Here is a 22175-nt window from a genome sequence, read left to right as displayed (position 1 = left end):
TGGGCTAGTGACGGCAAAAAGTGATGAACGCAGTCTTTGTTTCAGCAGGTCAGTATCAGCATCCCATCGTTTGCAGTCTTGTCTTGCCACAGTCCTACAGAGCCATAACAACATTCAATTTCCTGCCTCAGTGTTGTATAACACTAGCTTATTTCTTAGGAAGTATCTTAGGAAACATGTAATTTCCTAAATTGATAAGAATTTTGGTGATAATTTCTCAGGAAATTTATTAGGAATAGATAAATTTCTAGGAAAATCACAAGTCGCTTTCTTAGGGTTGTTAGTGTTGTTCACTAAGGTGATCCTGACCACTTGACAACACTTCCACAGTGGTCTTGATCACAAAAGGAGGGTTTGATTTTTCTCTTGAAGGGAGGAAACAAATTCTCCCTGTTGTGCTGACAGCTTGGTGTCTCAGTTTCCCCGGTTCCTTTGCCATTCCCGGGTTAAAAGCTCCTAGAGGCTGCCTGCGGAGCATCATCTACTTTGTAATACAAGCTGGCATGTGGGTTTTTTATTGGGGTATTGTGAATGTCTTAAAGCAAATCACGGTACCATTACATAATTTAATTTGCCATTGTAACGTCCCTTTAAAACAAGGACGTATTCTTAAAAAATATGTGTGTGTCATGCTGCTTAGTCCTGCTGGTAGGGGAGCTACCATAGCGGCTGCTTTGTCACCACTCCTGGAGGCAGTGCCTGGTGGTTTTTCTTTTGTAGTTTGTTTAGTGTTTTGTTTAGTACTTTCCTCATCTTTCCTCCCCATTCTATTCTTTCTTATCAGAAGAGGTAGGGAGCACATTGCTAGTGCTTGTTAGTGGGACTGTACTTGTTTTACTTCAAAACACCGGCTCCTAATTCGAGGTACTGCTTACCCAGATGCAGGAGAGACAAATGCATTAAAGGCAAGTGTTTTTCAGCTTCTCTTCCATGTTTTGTTCTCAAGTTAAAATAGTGAGAGATGGCATGGATTTATTTATTACAGGAAAACCTGGATAAATATTAGTTCCTTTGCTAACACTTAGAAATAGGGACTATTTCAGAAATGTTATCACAGAATCATCTAGGTTGGAAGAGACCTCCAAGATCACCCAGTCCAACCTCTGACCTAACACCAACAAGTCCTCCACTAAACCATATCACTAAGCTAAATGCTTATGCTGCTCAAAACCCAAGATCTTGTCGATGACATTTAGTTTTGTGTTCCCCATCTGATGGAGAGCGTCAGAGACTTCACAAGGAAAGGAAACGAAACCTACCTGGATTTGTTTGAGGGTTGAAGGCTGACAGCCAGACAGGCTGCCAGAGCTGGAAGGTGTTTAAAAAAAGAAAAAGGGGAGGAAAAGGAAAAGAAAAAAAAAAAAAGAAACAAAGCAGAATGATCTCCCTGTAAGAAGGCTTGACAGGTGATGTCCAAGGGAGAAAACTTCAAATGAAAGTAATGCAAGTAAAATAGTGCCGGATGATTTTGAATATTACGGAATTGAGCTACTCCCTGTTAATCACATTTAATTAATATAACCCACTTGCAAGATGATTTGTGCATGTTTTGAATAAGCGCGTGAGATCAGAAGGACTGGCTTTCTGCGCTCCATGTAACAGTGACATGATGTAGCCAGTTTTTATAAGCCGATGCAAATCCATCGCGAAGCGAGGGAATTAATGGGCACGCCGGATTAAGAGGTTGTGGAAATATTTCATTGCTCTTGAAGGTTGCCTGGCCATGCACCACCCGTGATCCTTGCCTTCCAGGAGTGCAGGGGTCTGCGCCGCTGGCCCCAGCGTGCGAGGAAGTGGCTGTGGGGTGCGGGATGGCGGTGCTGGAGCAAAGCCCCAGAGCTGCCTCAAGCAGCAATGCCTGAGGGCAACCTTGTGCTGCGTTAAGCAGCGATACCTGAAGGCAGCCGAATTTTTCATCCCTGAGTTTTACGGCGTGCACAAGTGTGGCCGTATAGGCACTTGCTTGGGGAGAGGGTGCGTGGTCAGAGAGCCGCGTGGCTGCTGCTGCTCTGCTGAGCGAGCTGTACTGCTCTGGGACAGCTTCAAGACGAGGGATTGAACTTTTTTTTTTTTTTTTTTTGTGTGTGTGAATTAAACATTGGTTTAGTGCAGTTCACAAATGGGGAATAAAAGCTTTGTAACAGGTTTAATTACCTTTCAACTCTTGGGCATCTGCATGTATCCATAAGCAGTCTGCAGCCCCCAGATTCTGAGATATTTATGTACTGCTTTCCTCACCTACAGAAACAAATGGACTAGGGGATCTTGGAGGTCTCTTCCAACCTAGATGATTCTGTGATTCTGTGAAATCAGGTTTCCTCACTTAGTTGCTTAAAGAAACCATCAGACGTGAACAAATACTTCCATAGGTCTCTGTTCCCTTAGGAATTAAAACCTGAACTTCTGAATCGTTGTGCTGGGCTAGGACTTTTGCCCCTTTGTTGGTACGAAGAACTGCCGCCTTTTCACTCCAGTGTCACCCGTTAAAATGAGGAGAAAAGTTCATATGTAAGCACTTGGGGGGAAAAAACAGGAATTACGCAGTTGGTTAAGAAATGTAATGGTACATGAACAGAGATTTGAACAGAAATGACCTTTAGGGAGTGGTTCATCTTTGCAAGAAATAGCATGTGTCCTTTTTGTTTTCAAATGATCTGTTTGCCATTCTGCATGTAAGAAGTGGTATAAAAGACATGAGTTACTGGGGGATTAAGTTACAGCACTGAGTCGAGAGATTCTTAATGCACAAGTGCAATAGAGCAATTATCTTGAAATAAACTGCAATTAATGCTTCTCTGACAGGAACATCTCATGGAACAAACCTCTACTAAGTGAACACAGTGTGCACTTAGTCTCGTGTTACATTTTTAGAATGTTTAACAATTTTACTTCTATGTTCAGTTGCCTTTTAACTTAGTGCTATGGTGCAACAGCCTTTTAAACTTGTTTGCTATTATATGCTGTATAGGGCAGTCAGAGTACTAAATTTAGAGAGCATAGTCTGGGATTTTGTTGATCTGCACTCTGTTTTAGGGAAGCACGTGCCTGGAAACTTCGTTTCAGCAGATAGGAGTGTTCTGCTCTGGGTGGAAACATTTCTGCTCTAGAGGAGAAAAAAAGGGTAGCTGAGAATCATAAAGATGCTATTGAAGGAATAAAATGTATTCATATTTGTTTGAAGCAGACTGTTAACACCACGTTAAACATTCCTAATGTTCTCCACACGATACAGTACTTATTACTCTTTTTTTTTTTTTCCCTTCAGTTCTATAGGTGCTGACACAACAACAGTTTAGCAATGGATCAAAGGAAAAATGATAGTTTTGTCCCAAGTATCACACAGTTGGAGGACTTCCTAACAGAACATGACTCCAATGTTGTTTGGCTGTTAGTAGGTAAGGTGAATTTATTCTGTTTTGGGTAAGTGTTGGTCTTTTTGTTTGTGTGTACTTTTAAACACGCTTCTCAAAACGTTGTTATACCAATAGAGAATTTCTTGCCAAAAGACATCAAAGCATTGAAAACAGATTTTTACTTGCCATATAACTGCTTAGTGATGTACGACAATGCTATTTAAGTAATTCAGAAAGAAAATACAGTATTGTTTCCAATACTAATATTGCTGGGACACTTGGGAGTGAAGTCCAGTGTGCAAAGGATGATGCTCTACAACTGCTGCTCTGCAAAATAAGAGCTCAGTGAGAACTCTCTGCAAAATAAGTTTTTTCTAACACCAGAATAAGCTGTTGATTAGCTGTAATGCAATAACAGGATTGGCATTGTAGCACACGACAGGCAGATACAGTAACTTCACTCTACAGGTATTTAATACAGTATGCATCCTTTGAATCATGGTATAAAGACACTTGCGTTCAATGACATAACTTTTACACCAAATTGTGTGTCAAAATAAGCCTTTCAGGATAGGGTTCTCAGTTATAGGTAGTTTTTGTAAAAGTTCCTTAGTTAGACTTACGTTAGTCTTCATAACACTGGTGTTGTTGTTGGTGCTGTTGTTTATATTTGTGTGTAGCAACTCTTATTTCCTGAATATGTAAACAAGTGGGGCAGGGAGAGCAAAATAACGATTGAGTTACATTCAGATCTGGATGAAAGCATTAGACGTGCGTTGAACTGAGACTTTTCCAAGAATAGGTAATACCTGCTTTTCAGCCTTGATTCCTGGACCCAGAGCAAAGGGCAGCAGAGGAAAAAGTTTCATTTTTGACTTTTGGGAATTGGGTGTGTATGTGTTGGCTGTTGGTGCACTGCAATTATTTTTCAGTGGGCCAAGTTGAATGAAATGGATATCGGCAGATAGCTGAGGCTGCTTCCAGAATATTATTCATTTTCACTTTTAATATGATGAAGTGGAAAATTTGCACTCAACGTAAAGTTTAAGTGTAATCCAGATGAAAATAAGAGAAGTCACCATGCCAGTAGTTGCTCGTGATAAAATATGGAAAGGACATGGAACAGATCTACAAATTCTGTCTCCAGAAGCTTTGAATTAAGACCTAGGGATGTTCAGGTCTTTCACCAAAGAATAAAAGTGTCAAATGGCAGTCTGCAGATTTTTTTTTCTTTCTCTGGTTTTCACTTTCTGCACTGGATTTACAGAACAAACAATTAGTAATACTACTCGGGAAGTATGTAGGACATAAGCAATTCCATTTAACAACTATAAATCAAACCAAAGGCTTTGCTTAGCTTTCTTATTTGCTTGAACATATTAAACTTACAAATTTATGTTCCAAGGAAGAGTGGGTGGAACTTCAAGACATAATCTAGTCTGTTCCCATTTTCTAAGGGCAGATCGATCTATGTACATCTACGCAGTTTTGGGGAGCTGCTGTTCTCTTTATTTGTAAGAAGGTGCCTGGTATTCTAAAACAAGGACACAAACAGAAAATTTTGGGTAGCCTCCTGTTATTATGAAGTTTGGTTACAAAGGCATTAAAGTAATGTTTATTAATCTTGACCCAGTTTCAACCAGTCGTTCCTTCCCTGCTTTCATCTGCTGACCTATGGCATCCTGTTATAAGAGAACAAAAAAAGATGTCAACAGTTTATCTTCTGTTTAATCCTGAAACAGCTAAATATTGATTCAAGTAAGAGGTGATGAATTTCAGAAATGAACATGCTCTTCAAAGAGTTGTTGCGCAATTCTACAACAATCTGTTTAAGAAAAATCACATGTAGTAAAATGTTTCAAATGTAATTTCCAAAAATGGGGCTTTTAAAATCAAGGAATATACTAATGAGATTAATAGAGTTTATAGGATCTGTCATTTAGTAGTGGAGACCAAATTTGGTGAGTGGGGAAAAAAAAAAGAGTAAAATTTGGAGCAGATGTGACACGAGTTATATAGGCAATGGATAGGACCGTGGTGCCTGGAAAGTGTATTAATTTGCTGATTTTCTTCAGAATGTCACCTTGAGAGGAGACCTTCTTGGCTTTAGGTTAAGTGCCTAGATGAACTTTAATCTCAAATTAAGTTTTACGACTGGAATGAGACCCTTTGAGTGTGAGTCATGCCACCTTTCTCCTTCACTGATAGAGCAGCTTACTCATCTAAAAGCAAGGTGAGGTAAATGCTGCCCTTGCAGTATGCCTTCTCTGAATGCCAGCAGCACTTTCTTTACTGGAGTTTAGTTTTAACCCTCCATGCCTTGTTCCTGTGGAATCACCACCCGTGCAGAGCTTTGACCTAAGATTTGTTTTGTTTTACATGGCAAGCAGCTTACTTGCCCAGGTGTATGTGCTACTTCAATTTTGGTCAGACTGGATCCATTTTCCAGTAACGAAAAGACAAAGTCATACAAGTCTTTCTCTTCTCCCTTTTCTTCCTCGTCTTTCAACAAAGTGCAGGCACTGTGGTGGAACAGATGACTGCAAAAATTTTAAGGTCTAGTAAATGGACAGGTTGTTTTTGTAAACTTTTTATTAATTACTTGAAATCTCTGCAGAGTGAAGACATCATACCTCTATGTTTTTCTGCACTTCAGTTTTCCCATAAAAAGCACAATAAATCTGAGTTTTTAAGTATAAAATATATATAAAAGGAAAACTTTTGTTATAAAGGTCAGTTAATATAATGAACAGAGGTACCTTAAATACAAAAATTGCATTATTCCCTATTCTGCTCTGGACTTGCAGGTTGATAATTTATAGAGTGAGAGTTAGAAGTAGTCCATTCCCTGGCAGCCCCATTGCTTTTGGGTTTGTCCTTCTGGAATCTTTGAGAACCCTTGCAGTTAGAAATAGGTTACCAGCTCTTAATCAACTAAAGTGAAAATTACTTTGGGGATTAGCAGACCTAATTCTTTTTTTTTTTAGCATGTTTTTCACTAGATTGCTTTTTCCTCTTCTCCCCCCCCCCCCCCCCCCATCAAATTCCATGTTCAAACTGCTGACAGATTTCTGCTATCCCAAAGACTGGTCTGTTTCTCTCAGGGTCCAGCAGCTTAGGAAATAGTTTCAGGTGTGAGAGTAAAATTTTCTGTGTTCAGGAAATTTAAGTTACAGTTCATGGTTTGGAGAAGGATGGAGAAGGAGTGTAATTTGACTTCTGTAGATCATATTTTCTTCAGGTATTTTGAAATAAAATGATTGTGTGGTATAATGCTTGCTATGATTTGATCTGTGAAATTTATCAGCTTGGGTGATAGGAGATGACAGTGAAACGTATGGTACCTGTCGCCTGCCCTCAATAGGCCAGTTTTTCAAATAGGGGAATAAAAGACTGTACTTTTCTGAACTTTGCATTTTGCTTTTTTACCCTTTTCACACCTTTCTCATACCCTCTTTCTGAAAACACCCATTAAAATGCCCCATCAGTTTTTTTTTTTTTTTTTTGAGAGTGGGAGGAACATTATGCTTTATAGTTTTAATAGGTAAGGGTTTTATAGTCTTAATAGGTAAGGCTTTTATCTGGGTCAGAATGCTTTGAAAATATTTTAATTCATTTTAATCTTTCAACAGCGACAATATTGTCTTGTGGATGGATTATCTACCTAACTTATTATAATTCCCGGAACATTGGACTCATTTTAACATTGGTTCTTAACAGGCTATATAAGCATGGCTACATCCATATTGGTAAGTTACGATTGCTGTAATGCTGTTGCTTTTACCTACTGCTTTTAATTATACTTTGATTTGCTGAAAACCAAGTGGAGGTAAACTCCATTTTCCCTTGTTACAGTAATTTGGAAATTATCAGTATGGTTTTAATTTAAGAAGGAAACAAGTTCAATGACATGCTTCAGGAAATGATTTCTGGTGTAGGTAGGAAAACACCCTCTTTTTCATTGATGTCTAATTGTTTTGTATTAAAGTTCACTTGATGGATTTTTACTGTCAGGTGTACTTTTTTCTGTTTGGTCTTTATACTTATGTATGTAAAGCCTGTACATTTCCCATTACCTTTTTCAAAGCCCTATATTATAACGGTCCACCTCCTAAAAGGAGAAGGTTGGCCCCAAGGAGCCTACTTCAGCCGCTTGACTTTGCCTGGTGATTTGGTGTCCAGGAGCACAGCTTCACACTCCCCCACACCTCTGGGGCTGGTTATATGGCATCTGAAACAGGCAGAGAAACTGGTTGGGCTCAAAGGAGCACGGTGGAGTCTCAAGGCTTGGCTCCTTGTTATAGCAGTGTCCTTGCTTTCTAAATAAGCTGTCAGAACAACTAATGATGTTAGTCCATACCGGGAATGTGATATGTTGAATTTATACTGGCTAGAACATTTCCATCAAAATCCATTAACTTTTTTTTTTTCTTTTTTTTATAATTTTAAAACACTTTTGAATAAAACAGGTCAGTACAAATCACTTGGGCACTCACCCACATTACAAAAATATCTGATGTTGAGTCACAGAGGGCTGTATCCCACAACCTCACTCTGACTGCACTTCTGACTTTCATTTATTCTTCCATGCCTTCTTCTCTCCGCTTTCCAGAATGGCTACTACTTTACTTCTGGACTTTTTCTGCAACTATTGATCATAAATGGAGTGATAACTTTAAAACAAACAACCAAAGACCACAACCTCTGCCATACCCACCTACCAAAGAGGCCCTTGCATTAATTTACATATGTCCTCAAGAATTTAAGAACTGTAATCCAAACTATCTTCAAATCCAGCTTTTTGAACAGCAATATAGCTGAAAATCATACTGGCTGCTACACTTGATCTATAGGCTTTTATTATAATTTCTATGTGAAATCGCTATTAAGTAAAGACAGCTGGACGTAGCTAGCCAAATATATGGTGTTCTTTATCAACTTAATCAGTAAGGAGAACATAACATGAATTAAATCCCATGATTAACAGCTTGGCTTCAATCAATTAATGGTGGTTTTTTGCTTTAACAAATCATGGTTTACTTAAATGTTTGCGAGTGAAATGAAAAGCATTAGGAAAATTACGGGCTATTGCACTACCTGCTGATCTTTTCATACTTATTAATCCCTTCCCGCTGTAAACACAATTTGTCAAAACAATTGCACTGAAAACATGATAGGTATTTAAAATTTGAAAAATTCTTCAATCAGGAATCTTTATTTCTCTAACATTGTTCTTGCATACAATAGCTTGATAGGAAAACTGTTCAAAATAGCTTGCCTAAATTGTCTCACAAGTTTTGTGAGGTACTTGGGTGTTCCTGAGTGACTCGTGTTTCTCAGATGGTCCGTTGTGTTCTTGGATGATGCCAAACCTCTTAGAGCCCTGTACTTGTCGCGTGTGTTCTGCATCTCTGACTTCCCTTCTCTGAATGTCAATGTGTTTTTGAAGCTCAAGATACCAAGTAAACACATTTCAGATAATTGACCACTGTATTCTCCTGTTCAGAAGTTAAAATATCAACAATTTCAGACTAACACCCTGTAAATTCTCTCAAATTAGGTTCCTTTTCGTTCTCTGTGCTGTCTGGAAAAGTCATGGTTCGGGAAATCTATTTCATCACAGAAGACATGTCTATCAGGTACAGATTTCCAAGGGAGTCACTGTTCTAAATACTGATATTAAATACAGGAAATGTGTATATCGAAGTAACACATCCAAGTGCCATTTTACAAATGAGTAGTACGTACACTCATAAATGTTAAAAATAAACTATTTTGATGAAAGTGTTTTGACATTCTTAGAGATGCACATTTTGTTAGCTGATTTGCTGTTTGAGCATTATCAATTGGAAGTGAGTACTGAATAAGATTCTAGTGGCCCTTAATATGTGTAGAAGAAAACATTTTAGAGTTTAAAGGAGAACTGTTTTTAATTAATGGCTTTCAGTCCATGCTTCTGTGCTTAAGTCTTGAAGATTTGCTTGGGCCAAGTAGTTTTGCATTTGTAGCCTGGAAGCGAGAATAATTTGTTTCATGAACTGCTAACTAGCAAATAGCTTATAACTTTGATTCCTATCATGAAAGTTGTACAACCTTAGGTAGACAATGGATATAGGGTTCTATACAAGTTCAGCTAATGTGGTAATTGTATAATACTGTACTATGAGACTCGCATTTCTCTGTGCTTTGCTGTTGCTTGTACACTGTTGAAATTGCAGATCTCTGCAGTGCATAAGGCAGAACATCGTGCAGCTACACAGAGGACTTTGGATTATTAATCTTTTAACTTCTGTTTTATCTAATTTATTTAATTTAGAATCCAGGACGGATTTATCATATTTCGCTGGTGGAAGATGTACAACCCTAAGCAGAAGCAGCATGGTAGGCATCTCAAAAAAAGCTTAAAATTTTAAATTAAGTTTACAGGTAGTCTACACAAAAATATTTCCTTCGCACAATTGCGTGCATGTAGTTCAATTGCTATTATGTACCCGAAGTACATCGAAACATCAGAAGGTATGAGTTCTTTTAACCGGTTCACCTACATTTGTGGATTAGAACAACACAATGAAATAAATAAAGGATTTATAGTCAGGGACTCAAGGCCTTCTCAAGACAATGCTATTAATCTTAATAGTAGCCTTCATTAGCTGTAGTCTGAGCATAATTGACTCGGTATTGAAGTTTATAACCATGACAAATAGAGACTTCTGAGGTTCTGAAACTTGATTTTAGTTTTCAAGTTTTGCTGTTTTGTCAGTATTTCAGCAGAAGTGTTACAATAAGGGATATTCTTTACTATTTGATAACCGTGTGTCTTGATGACATCTGTGGTCATAGAAGTGCAGAAGTGGGGAAAAACTCATTTATTTTTCTTCCTTATCTATGGCTGAAGAAGGAGGCATAACACTGGATACAAGAGATTAATTGTATCTGCAGAGAACACTTTGAGAAAACATAAATAACCTTGTGATGTGTGCTTAGACATTTATAGGATTAGAATCTAGTTGGATGAGTGTCTCAAGGGCTGCCTCTCTTGACTTCTCAAGTGTCACAGTTCCATTGCTAATTCAAGGAGGTCCAGAAGTGGCATTTGTATGCCGCTTGAGGAGGGCACTAATTGAGAAGGTGACTGAACTTTGGAAGACCTTCTTTCCCCTTGCTATGCCTCTCTCCCTTGGAATGGCCTCTGATGGCATGATGCCTCTTAGATTTCCCAGGAAGCTTATACAGCTGTAGCTTTTTCAGGACCAGCTCAGCAGTGGTAAGAGTACTGCGTACACGTTATGCAGGTAAATATGAGACACCTTTCAAAATATTGATATAAATTGGGAAAAGTTGCCCACCTTTTTTTTAATCGAGACATTACATAATTCAAATTCTTTATACTGTAAGAAGACTAATTCAGGAAGTAGAAGCTAGTCTTAAAGTTAATTACATTCTTGTAACCACAGGTTATCATCCAGCAGGTTTTCATAGAATTTTTTCCATCTGCTGGTTAAAACGTATTTCTCTAGTGGCTTACAGAATGAAAAACGAATTGAACTTATTGCAGTAAGGATAGCTGTGTCTGTCTTTGGTGGTGTTTTTGCTTGGCAGTGTTCCAAAACTTTAACCATTTCTGCTGGCATTTAAGACTGCATAATTAGCAGACAAATAATCCAAGTAATTGAGGAGGTCAGAGATCTATCGGTTTGACAACAAAGTAATGTGAATAAAGTGCTCTCTTAAATAATTGCTTTCTCTTAGGAAAAATAACCTTGCTTACTTTACATTGCAACTATTTATCAGAGATTATTTCATTTTTAAAAGGAAAATTAAAATCTTCAAAAATTCTTAGCCCGTTGTATTATATTCTTCCCCATACTTTTTAATCTGCTTCATCACAACCTAAATACCTAACCAAATTGCTAAGGCTGCTGGTAAATTGCATGCTAAGGATTTCTCTGGTTTCTTTGAGGATTACTATTGCAGCTGTCACAAAGTGATTGGTAAACCTGTTGTAGCTAGACATTACTGATACATACCTTTGTTTCAGATACCTCATAAAAGGAAAAACAGAATAGATATGAAATGTTCCTATAGGAAAATGCATAGACTGAAATGGGCCTATTAAATATTTAAAAATGCCACCAGATTCTTATAAAAACACAAACCTTAAGTCTTTTAAGATTTTTGCTTGGAAAAAGTAACATCTTGTGAAGGGTTAATATAAGCAGTAATGATTAGTTCATGTTTTTGTGTTTCGTTTTATTTTTTTGTTTTGAAGTTTTGCATCTGAGGTGCTTGGTGGCGCTATGATGAGAAATGGAGCAGGAATGGGAATTTGTTGTTAATAGTGGTGATAAACTTGGTCCTGCTGGTACAGAAATGATGTGACCTCAATCTGTTTTCATTCTGACATATTTAAGGCTGTTAGAAGAGTTGGGTTTTTGTTATTATTTATTAAGAGAAGGCTAGTGAAGTATCCTGAAATACTCATAGGCCTCACTAAGGCGTTCCGTCTGGGTGGCTCCCAGCACGTACTGTGTGGGATTATTCCTCCCCAGGTGCAGGACTTTGCACTTCCCCCTGCATGATGTTCCTGTTTGTCCCTTTCTCTGACAAGTAAAGTCGAGATCTCTAAACATTGGCTCTTGGGCACAAACGCAATGGACTGCTGGGTTTCTTCTCTTGCCCCTGACTACAGCAGTGGTAGCTCTGCCTTTCTCAGTTCTAGTGTCTGCAGGAAATGTTGCCCTCAGTTTCATCCCCAATTGCTGACTCCTGTGATAAGCATTGATGTTTCAGTTACCTAAAGTGTGTTTGGCTTAGAAAGACCAGATCAGCTTTTAAAGCAATTGAGATCTCTTGGGTAAATGTGTAGTGGGCACTCTTTCAACTAGGTAATCAGGGGGAAGTTGTGTGAGCATTGTCCTCACATTAACTACATAATTAGGTCATACTATCCAAGGTGAAAGTATGTCACAAACAGCTCTATATGCAACCAGCAGATGTTAAACTCATTTTTATGTATTAAAGAGCCAAGTTGATATTACAGTTAAAATCTTGAATTCGTGAAAATGTTGATTGACTGCATGAAATAAGTATGCTTTTTGTTAATTCTCCGTATTTATGCTTTATGTTTCTCTATAAAACGAAGATGCTTCTCAGTTTGGCACTGAGGATTCAGTGGTGTGTGTCAAGTGATTTTTTTTTTTTTTGGTTTTATATATGAGACTGAATAACCCTCATTTACCATTTTGTGCAGCTCCTTTCTGGATTTATTTTTGCATTGTGACCAAAGGGTGAAATTCCCTTTGGGTTTTATGTTTTGTATACAACTGCTTTATTTGCCAAGTTTCACTGATTTGCTTGGAATGGCATAAATATTTTGTGTGTTCTTTTTTTCTAACTGTTTCTTAATATGTAGTTCAGCAGCTGTTAACTACCACGTAGATAGTTTTTTGCAAAATGTACCTATCTGTAAAACTGTAAATACTTAAAGGAAATGTTGGGGTAGAATTTGGAACTCTTTTCCTACTATTCATTTAGATCCAAAGGCAGAAACAAGACTGTACATCATGGTGAATGACTTTGAATTTCACGTGTACAACCGTTCTGAACTTTATGGACAACTTCAAGAATTATTTGGCTTGGATCCCACAATAATTCCAGCAAAGAAAGATGATGAAAAAGCACAAGTGAATGGAAGGCAAAGAACACATGCCAATCTTGAAAGGTAAATTATTATTCATTTTGCTATTTTGTTGATGCTTTGTTCTGTGAAGTGCTGAACTAATTGGGTAATGTTTTGTTAACATATGCTCTGGAGGCCAAACAGTTGAAGCACAGTGGAGAGAGAAATTGCGTTGACAGGCCTGACAGTCTGAATATTTTTCCTTCCCTCAGACTTTCTACCACAACAATTAAAAAAAAACACAACTGAACAAACCAAATACCCCTTGCTTAATGATCAGAGAAAGGTTGAAAAATCTATTTGAAGCACTCTGTAGAAAGGGAGGATGTGTTGAAAAGGATTATGCTTGCAGAATAATAACAGCATTGCTCAGTAGAAGTAACAGTCCCTCAGGACACTGAATAGACAAAATGTGAGGATCCATATGGTGTTGGGAGGACTAAATGTTTTTTGAGCGTTACACTCAGGCTGATTTGCATTCCATTTTTAGCGGTGTGTGATTGTGTGTGTAGATGCACAAACAATTATTATTTTCCTCTTTCTGGGTACCCCGTAAAGCATGGTGTGGACGTACAGAGTTTCTCTATTTAGGTTATTTGTAGTGGTGTCAGGTATTCAATCACAAGCCTCTCTTTGGGCAGAATCACATCACACTGATTTATTGGCAGGAGGAGAGAAGTTCTAATGAGACTTGAGTCCTTCCAATGCTGCTGGCCAGGCCAGTATGTGTTACGAAATTATGTAGTAGGCTGCTTGCAGCATGCTGTGACAGTCCTAAATCTGGGTAGGGGCTGCGCCTTCAAGCCAATCTCTTCATATTTCTATTTTAACACCCATACCAACATATGCATGAAGGACTTCTCCCTTTGGGAAGTGACAGATCCTTCACCAAAGACTTAAAAGGAGTATTTCAGGTGTTTTTAGAACAGACCAAGTTCCCCTTAGGAAGATGTATTTAACTTGCTCTGTGTTAAAACATGGCATGTTTGTTTTCTACTTGTGTTAGCTCACAATACACCAGCACCAAAGTGTAACTGCACGTGCTTCCAGGCTCTGAGTCTGTAGGCTGCTAGCAGGTCCTTGAGAGGAGGCACCCTCATGGGAAGAAGTATTCCCCAAGAGCTGTGCACTGCAGATCCCTAGAAAAAAAGCTTGGTTAGTTCTTCTGCAGAAAAGAGAAAATAATAAAAACAATTTTTTCCGTAGTGTTAAAGTAAAAACAGAATCTCAAGACCCTTCTTCCTCATGGAGATCGCTTATTCCTGTCATTAAAGTCAATGTGAGCACGGTAAGTCAAACAAGTCCCTGATACATTCATAAAAATCAGGCTTGTGACTCATTTTTCTTTTACATTCTATTTAATTTTTGTTTTCCATCATGATTTATAATAGTTTTGGTGCTCATAGAAACAAAGTTATGTTCTCTATTTTGGGAAGGACTTGTTTCTTAGGCTTGTAATGATTTCAAGAATATCACGTAATTAAGCTAGGTAATGGGTGTTACACATTTTTTTTTGTTTGTTTCCATACATCTTTTAATAGGGATATTTGGCCATTTTGCTTAAGAGTTAATGCTGCCTCACAAAAACAGGGAAACTTACTGACATAATAGGATATAAAATATTGGAATTTTGCAAGCTAATATTTTAGTTATGCGCAGATTAAGGACAAGATTTTGGTCCCTAATCTTTGCATACGGGTGGTTAAACTGTATTATTATAGGTGAATTATCTATACATATATGCAATAAGCAGTGTATTACAAGCAATTGGGTCTTCTTTTTAATTTAGGGTCGCTTGGCGTTTGGGAATCATTATCAGCCACAAACACTTTGTATTAACTTTGATGATGCTTTTTTGACATATACCACAAAACCACCTTCGAGCCACCTTGATCAGTTTATGCATATCGTGAAAGGAAAATTGGAAAATGTTAGAGTCATGCTGGTTCCGAGTCCCAGATATGTTGGTCTTCAAAATGATGAGTAAGTTTTGCTGTTTTTTGTTGTTGTTGTTGTTGTTCAGATTCCTTATTTCATAATTTATTTTAAGAAAATCAAGAAAAAGTTGATTGTGTTTCTGTGACTTTCTTAGTGGGTTTAGGTGGCTGGCATTTTTAACACCCTGAAGTTATTAGATGTTGGATCTTTGAAACTATTTGCTTATGAAAAAAAGTGTTGGTTTTCTGTCATTGCAGATTTTTTTGTCTATTATGCTTATGTCTATTTTATTGTCTTTGTCTATTATATCTATATTTATATGTCTATTATGATTAGTATTCTGTATTTAGTTATTATTTTCCTTCACTTGGATATTATAGCTATATGCAGGCTTTGACAACAGTAAAATTTTAGTATTTATGCAAGATTTAAGGTGTTTAGTTCTGTAGAGGTGATTTGCATATAGTTTGGAAAATGATTAAAAAAAAAGAAAAAAGGGAAAAACAGCACAATATTTGATGTAGTAGAAATGAGGTTATCTTCTGAAGGCAGATTGCTGATCCTTTTACCTCTTCGTATTCTGTTCTTAGACAGCCAGGTTTATGAAGCTTTAACAAACTAAATAATACTAACACAAGCAACCAAAAAATGGGGTGCTTGCATGACGTATTTTGACACTAGGTTTCAGGTTTTATTACACTTGAACCAGATAGACATTCATGTGCATACTATATTAATACTCTCGATACGGTATGAATTTCATAGCCAGAATTTTCAACATCATCTTATTCAATGGTTATAAAATTATATATTCAACAGACAATTTGGACAAAGATGCTAAATTTCAAAGACTTTCACAGGTATTATTTGGTCTACAAAAGGTATGTAATGCATACTATCCTTGGACAATTGCATATATGTATTCATGTTAAATGGTTTTATCTATCTATATAGCTTCTAAGCAACAGTATCCAGAGAATTAATTATGATGCTTCGAAGTAAACTGTGCTTCATTTGACTTTACCTTAGTTAGATTTGTATCAGCCAAATCCTGCCACCTATAAAATACCTTTATATCTTTTCAGTTTTAAATAATACTCAGTGGGTATATACAGAATCTCACTCTTCAAACATGACAACAAAGGAAACTTCTCCAACTAATAATGAAAACAAGCTAACAACATTAAAACAAAATAGGATTAAGAAACTGAAACTATTAGCCTTTTCTCGTGCTTCCGCTAAGTATTTTCCTTTTATGCTATTACCATCCCTACAGCTCCTGATGGCTGAAGGATAATGTGCGCAGAAAACATGTGCCCTAATTTACTGCAGATTCAACAAATGACCCAGTTCACTGAAAAATGGGAATGCTTTTGAATCTTGAGAGCCTGCCCTCTTGTGCTTCTTTGGCTTAAAAATTAAGCCATGTCTTAACTTTCAGAAATTCCTGCAGGCAATATATGTATAGAAAACGGTTAAGTGACAACAAAATTTGTAGCAGACCGACTAATTAATACAAACATCAAAAAGCAGCCTTGACAGCAGTGATTTATAAAGGAATCCTCAACACCTCCATCACTTTTTACAAATAAATACTCCGAAACACAAGTTAAAAAAAAGTGCTAGGAAAAGCAGGTCAGGATGAGTTTGGAGATCTGTGAGTAAGTCAGCATGCTCAAAGTGAAGGCTTCAGGTAGATATTAAGTAATGGTCTTGGATGATGATGGTAATGACAGTGGAGGAGATGATTATCTAACCCGTCTTTGTGAATGGCCTATGGTGGGGTTTCTAGGGTTCTGCCACCTCAGTCGGGCGAGGTGTAACTAACTATTCCTGCTGAGGGAGGAGAAGAGATCAGGTCAGATGGCCTCATTAGGTCTTCCTCTCCCATGTTATTTGCAGATAGTTTCAGGTGTGCTTTAGGTTGAGAATACTGGTAGAGGAAGCAGTGCCGTTGTCTTGTGTGCATGGCTGTGCAGTGAACGCTGATAAGGGAATTCATCTTTGTTAAGAAAAATGCATGTTGGTCTTAAATCTGAATCAGTTCTGGGTTCACTACCTGTCACTTGTCACCCTAACATATGACCATCCTAGGACTGGCATAAGCAAAGGTATTATGAAAGAAAAGACTGGTTTTCTTGGCTGCTCTGTTGTTTGCTGTGGCCTCTGACTTCTTGGTAATGTAAAATGACAAGTTGCTTGAGTTACCTACTCTGTATTTTCATAGTGTCCTTCAGAGACTCAAACCACTGACACACGACAATACAGAACCGAACTTTCCTTTTTGTATACGAACGAGGGTTGTAAGAAACACATTGAACAGGCAAAAAGGTTTTTTTTTGTTTACAAGTGTAGTGAGTTCAGACAGATCGAAACAAGAGCAAGGAGGAAAAGGGTTTAATTATGAAGACCCAGTAAACATACGCTCTAGAAGAATGTGAGGAGGAGGACCGAGGAAAGTGTCCAGCTACCATGTGCTAATCCCTTCTCCTCCTCCACTTCTGTTTAGTGTAAGAGCTCAGAGGCGTTCTGCAGAAAGTGGAGCAGCGCAAAGGTGAAGAGGATGGCGTGAGCCCGGGTCTTTGATGGGAGGGTTTGGCCCTTATCTCAGCTGCTAAGGCTTTCCTGTCAACACTTCCCGCTTTTCTTACAGCCGAGTGGCAGTGGCTGGCAGGCCGTGGACTTGGTGAATTCAGGTTGTGTTGAAGAAGGCTTAGCTCAAAATCTTTATATATAATTCTATATAAAATCTTAACAATTTTGTTGTAAGCTTTAATCTCAACCCTAAGTCTGCATAGGTGAACGCTGTTGGAAAGGCAGAAGTAAACAGTTGTTTGGCGTGCTGTATGCATTCATATCGTACAACTACACCCAGTTTTGTTAAAACAGGAATGTAATTTCTCCAATGTATTTGTATAGTCTGAAGTAAATGTGTGTGGTATGAAAATACTCATTCTCTGTGCTGTCAGAGCGGGGAGCACACTTCATGTGAGAGGGGTGTATTATTCTGTACTTTACAGAACAAAATGTGTACCAGATAGAGCAGAAAAGTAAAATTTGGCATCATACACAGGCCACCTCACACAGCAGCTGGTTGACCTTCATGGTGAAATGAAGTTTCTTAAATAAGACACAAACTTTGCCTGACAAAAGGTGCCCTGCTAAGGTAGTATAGCCAGACAATAGCAGCTGGTGGCATTGCTCAGAGGAGTTAGTTGTGTGGCAGAGGCAGGCAGCTGTTACGCTGTGAGCTTCTCCTCTCCTGCATTACAAAGCAGAGCGGCTTCCTTGAAATTTGTGAGGCTGAAGTGACCGCCTGGTGCTGCTGAGCAGCGGTGAGCTTTTTGGACTTGCTGGCCCTAGCGTGTGCGTTGTGGAGCAGAGACGGAATGAACTGAGCTCCCCCCATAAACTGCTATTATTATAAATCTCTAAGTACTTTTCTTCCCTGTTCTATTCAGGAACTGCTAAACAATTGTTTTTCCAGATCTCGCTATATTTACATCTCATTGGGGAGGCCAATTCAATTTTACACAGGAAAAACAACTAATTGGAAAATTAAAATGAATAGGAAGTATTTCATCTTTTGCTGCTGCCATTTACAGTAAAATTGATTTAGACTTTCTCACTCTGCTGCTTATGAAGCAGAGCAGTACGTGGGCTCTGCGTCTGCTGCCTGCCATGTTCCCCGAGCTTTCCTGCCTTTGAGATGAGGTGCGGTGCGATGAGCAACATGCTTCTGCCAGGTCACAGTCTTTGACCATGTATTTTTGTCATCAGGTTTTCTTCTTTTTGATAAGAAGTGCAAATATATAGAAGTGGTTGAAAAGTGAGAAAGATGTGTCTTGCAGCGAAAATATAAATTTCACATTATAATGTTTTTATTAGGAGTATAAAATATAATGTATGAATGTGTATATGTTGTAATACTCTGAGAAATGTGTCATAGTACGGCTAGCATACTAATGTTAGGGAAAGTGTTTGATTCATTAGTTTTAGCATTTGGGTCCTTTTGAGGGAAATGCTATTAAGGAAGAAGAGAGCGTTTATTTTCCCCTCTTAACTAATGGTCTAATTACTGAAGAAGGCTTGTCCCTCTGGTTCTGGGTGCTATTTTAGTAAGAAAACAATTAGCAGGTGAAAGAACGTGTTGTAGGACAAGGAGAAAGGAACTCTTGATGAAGAAGAAACAGTGAAAGTAGAACTTTGGTAGCTGATTGTGGGTTATGACGCTTGAGAAATGTCTTTGTGCAGAGAGGAACCTGTGATTTTAATGCATGAGTTAACTAAACCTCTAAGCTATTTTATGTAGTAATAATAATGTAATGATCAAATAGTTTCTGCAATTTGGGGTAGACAATGCAATATGACAGCAGCCTTTGTCGAGGGGAGACTTGAGACCAGACTGAGCGTTCACGGTTTATTTCAGAAGCCCATTTAATTTAGGTAGCACATAGACCTGGAAGAGCAGCAGTGATAGGGAGGGAAAGAGAGTAACCGAAGTTATAACCTGCACTTGGAATGGACTCCAAAACAACTGCATCCAGACAGCCTGTGGTGTGTGCCCTGACTGGGCTGGGCCCCTCCACATGCTACACCTACCCTTCTGGTCATGCCTTGGGACCAAAGCCTAGCAGATAAGGTAGCTCTGGCTCTTGTAGTCACCCTAAAGTCAGGCTGCTGCCAAGAGTGGCATAGACACATGGAGCTGCTGTCTAGGGATGGCATCAAATTGGAGTCCTTCCCACAAAACCTTCCTGGATGCCATATACGGTGTATCTCCAGCGCTACAGGTCTTTTTGTTCAGCGAACATAATGGGCATCAGAGGTTCAGCAATAAAGGCAAATTGCACATAGGTGACTTCTGAAAATGGGTTTTAATGTGTCTGTGTGGTTTCCTGCTTGGATCTGACTTTTCTTCAACCTGCTCATATGTGGACAAAACTGCATGAATGCTTGTACTTGCCATGAGGACGTAGAACTATGCATAGTATAGCCCCTTCTGTTGTTCTTTGTAGACATATGATGTGGCTTTTTTCAGCATGGCTGCTGAAATCTCTTGGAATCAGAAGGCTTTTCCAAGTGTATGACATGTTGCTTGTGGGTTAGCATTGGCATTCAGTTTGTTCAAGCCTGTAAAATACTTTGCAATCTTTGATTTTTTTTTTTATTTTTTTAAATTGGCATTATTGAGCAGAAATGTATGCAACATGGTCTGCAGTGACATTCCACTGAATTGGAAGACCCTGGAGGAATTGATCACTAAGAGGTTTTCCACAAACCTTTGTACCTTCTCAGTTTTCAAAAATAATAGTTGTACTAGACTTGTGTAAGTCTATACAGATACTCTCAGTACAATATTTTTTAGAATGGCTTGTTTGATGCAGTTAGCAATTTTATTGATGATACTTAAATAAGTACTACATGCAAGTTACAAGTGAATCTGACCTATGTTATTTCTTCCATTATGTTTAACTTGTAATATTATTTGAATTTATAAAGGTGAATCTCAGTGTTTTTATTTTTAATCTTTGCACTTTTTTCCATTACAGACCACCGAGGCTGATGGGTGAAGGTTTTGTGGTAATGCAGTCCAATGATGTAGATATCTATTATTATATGGATGAACCAGGTACGTTCTGTTAAAGTTTTAAGGGATGTGAAGGTTGTTTATTTAATTACCTGCACTTGCTAGATAATTTCTTTTCATACTGAAACAGTTACTGTAATGTTTTGAAGTGAATAAAAGCATTCATAAGTATTACTACCTAGGTTTGTACTTAATTTTTTCTGCAAATTAAAAAAAAGAAAGGCCCCCACCTCCCCAAATTTCTCGGAAACAAATGGGAGACTGGTGCATTTCATAACTAGGAGATTGTGAAATTTTGAAACGTTTTCTCTTTAATGATTTTTGTCAGCATATAGACCGGTCCGTCTAGGAGGCCTGGGGAATTCCAAGGGTGAAATAACTACATGTAGAACAAATGGTTTTATTGACGAGTATTTTTATATAGATGTAGGCACTCAGTCAGCGGTGCCTTTTTTGAGTCTATATGCAATGTGCAACAATGAATATTGATACTTAAAACAAGTGTTTTTTTGAAGATGTAAACTTAAATGATGCAGGTTTCCAAAAGGGGCAGTTTATATTTTTATTGCCTATTACTATATTTTGTGTTTTTTTTGGTGTGTTTTTTTTTTAAAGGTTATTTGATGCCTTTATTTCTGAATGTTGTAGTGTCTGTCTTTTTCACTTTAAATCCAGTGCATTATGTTACCACTTTATTTTGCAGGTTTTTTTTGTTTGTTTGCAAAAGCTTTTACTGTGAATCCACTTAAGGCATTTTCTGAATCATAGAATCATAGAATGTCCCGAGTTGGAAGGGACCCATAAGGATCATCAAGTCCAACTCCTGGCACCGCACAGGTCTGCCCAAAAGTTTAGACCATGTGACTAAGTGCACAGTCCAATCGCTTCTTAAATTCAGACAGGGTTGGTGCAGTGACTACTTCACTGGGGAGCCTGTTCCAGTGTGCAACCACCCTTTCGGTGAAGAACCTCTTCCTGATGTCCAGCCTAAACTTCCCCTGCCTCAGCTCAACACCGTTCCCACGGGTCCTGTCACTGGTGATAACGGAGAATAGGTCACCTGCCCCTCCACTTCCCCTCGCAAGGAAGTTGTAGACTGCGATGAGGTCCCCCCTCAGCCTCCTCTTCTCCAGGCTGAACAGGCCAAGTGACCTCAGCCGCTCCTTGTATGTCTTCCCCTCCAGGCCCTTCACCATCTTCATCGCCCTCCTCTGGACACTCTCCAACAGTTTAATGTCCTTTTTGTACTGTGGTGCCCAGAACTGCACACAGTACTGGAGGTGAACAGATTCAATAAAACAAATAAAAAGTAAAACATTCAATAAAATAAAAAGTAAATCATTCAGTAATGATGTTTATTGGTAGAGGATAGGAGGCTACTTTGGATCATTGCTGAAAAACTGATTGAATTTTTACTAGTAATTCTGGGTCTACTGTAGTATATTTTTTCTTTTTATTTTCTTGTGTTGTCTGTGGAAATTATTTTTACTTGGTCATCAAAACTTAGTTTTTAAGTAGGACTGGGAACTGAATGTGGGTACACGAAAGCCTGTACTGGTAAAAAGCATACTTACCAGATAAAACTGCTGTTTATGCCAGCATTTCACTAACATTA

General features: G+C 38.3%; 1 protein-coding gene across 1 annotated transcript in view; it reads left to right on the top strand.

Annotated features, from left to right (window-relative positions):
- Positions 1 to 542: 542 nt before the first annotated feature.
- Positions 543 to 22175, top strand: part of BLTP1 (bridge-like lipid transfer protein family member 1) — a 110785-nt gene continuing 89152 nt past the window's right edge. Inside the window, exons 1-9 of the mRNA XM_080590922.1 lie at positions 543 to 2508; positions 3266 to 3395; positions 6986 to 7102; positions 8914 to 8992; positions 9670 to 9734; positions 12888 to 13074; positions 14239 to 14320; positions 14822 to 15015; positions 20523 to 20602. Coding sequence (XP_080447048.1) covers positions 3299 to 3395; positions 6986 to 7102; positions 8914 to 8992; positions 9670 to 9734; positions 12888 to 13074; positions 14239 to 14320; positions 14822 to 15015; positions 20523 to 20602 — 901 coding nt within the window. The 5' untranslated portion in view covers positions 543 to 2508; positions 3266 to 3298. The remainder of the gene's footprint in view (positions 2509 to 3265; positions 3396 to 6985; positions 7103 to 8913; positions 8993 to 9669; positions 9735 to 12887; positions 13075 to 14238; positions 14321 to 14821; positions 15016 to 20522; positions 20603 to 22175) is intronic.

The sequence above is a fragment of the Anser brachyrhynchus genome (genome assembly GCF_964034855.1).
Source record: "Anser brachyrhynchus genome assembly, chromosome: 4".
NCBI lineage: Eukaryota > Metazoa > Chordata > Aves > Anseriformes > Anatidae > Anser > Anser brachyrhynchus.
This window is presented reverse-complemented; position numbering and strand designations above follow the sequence as displayed.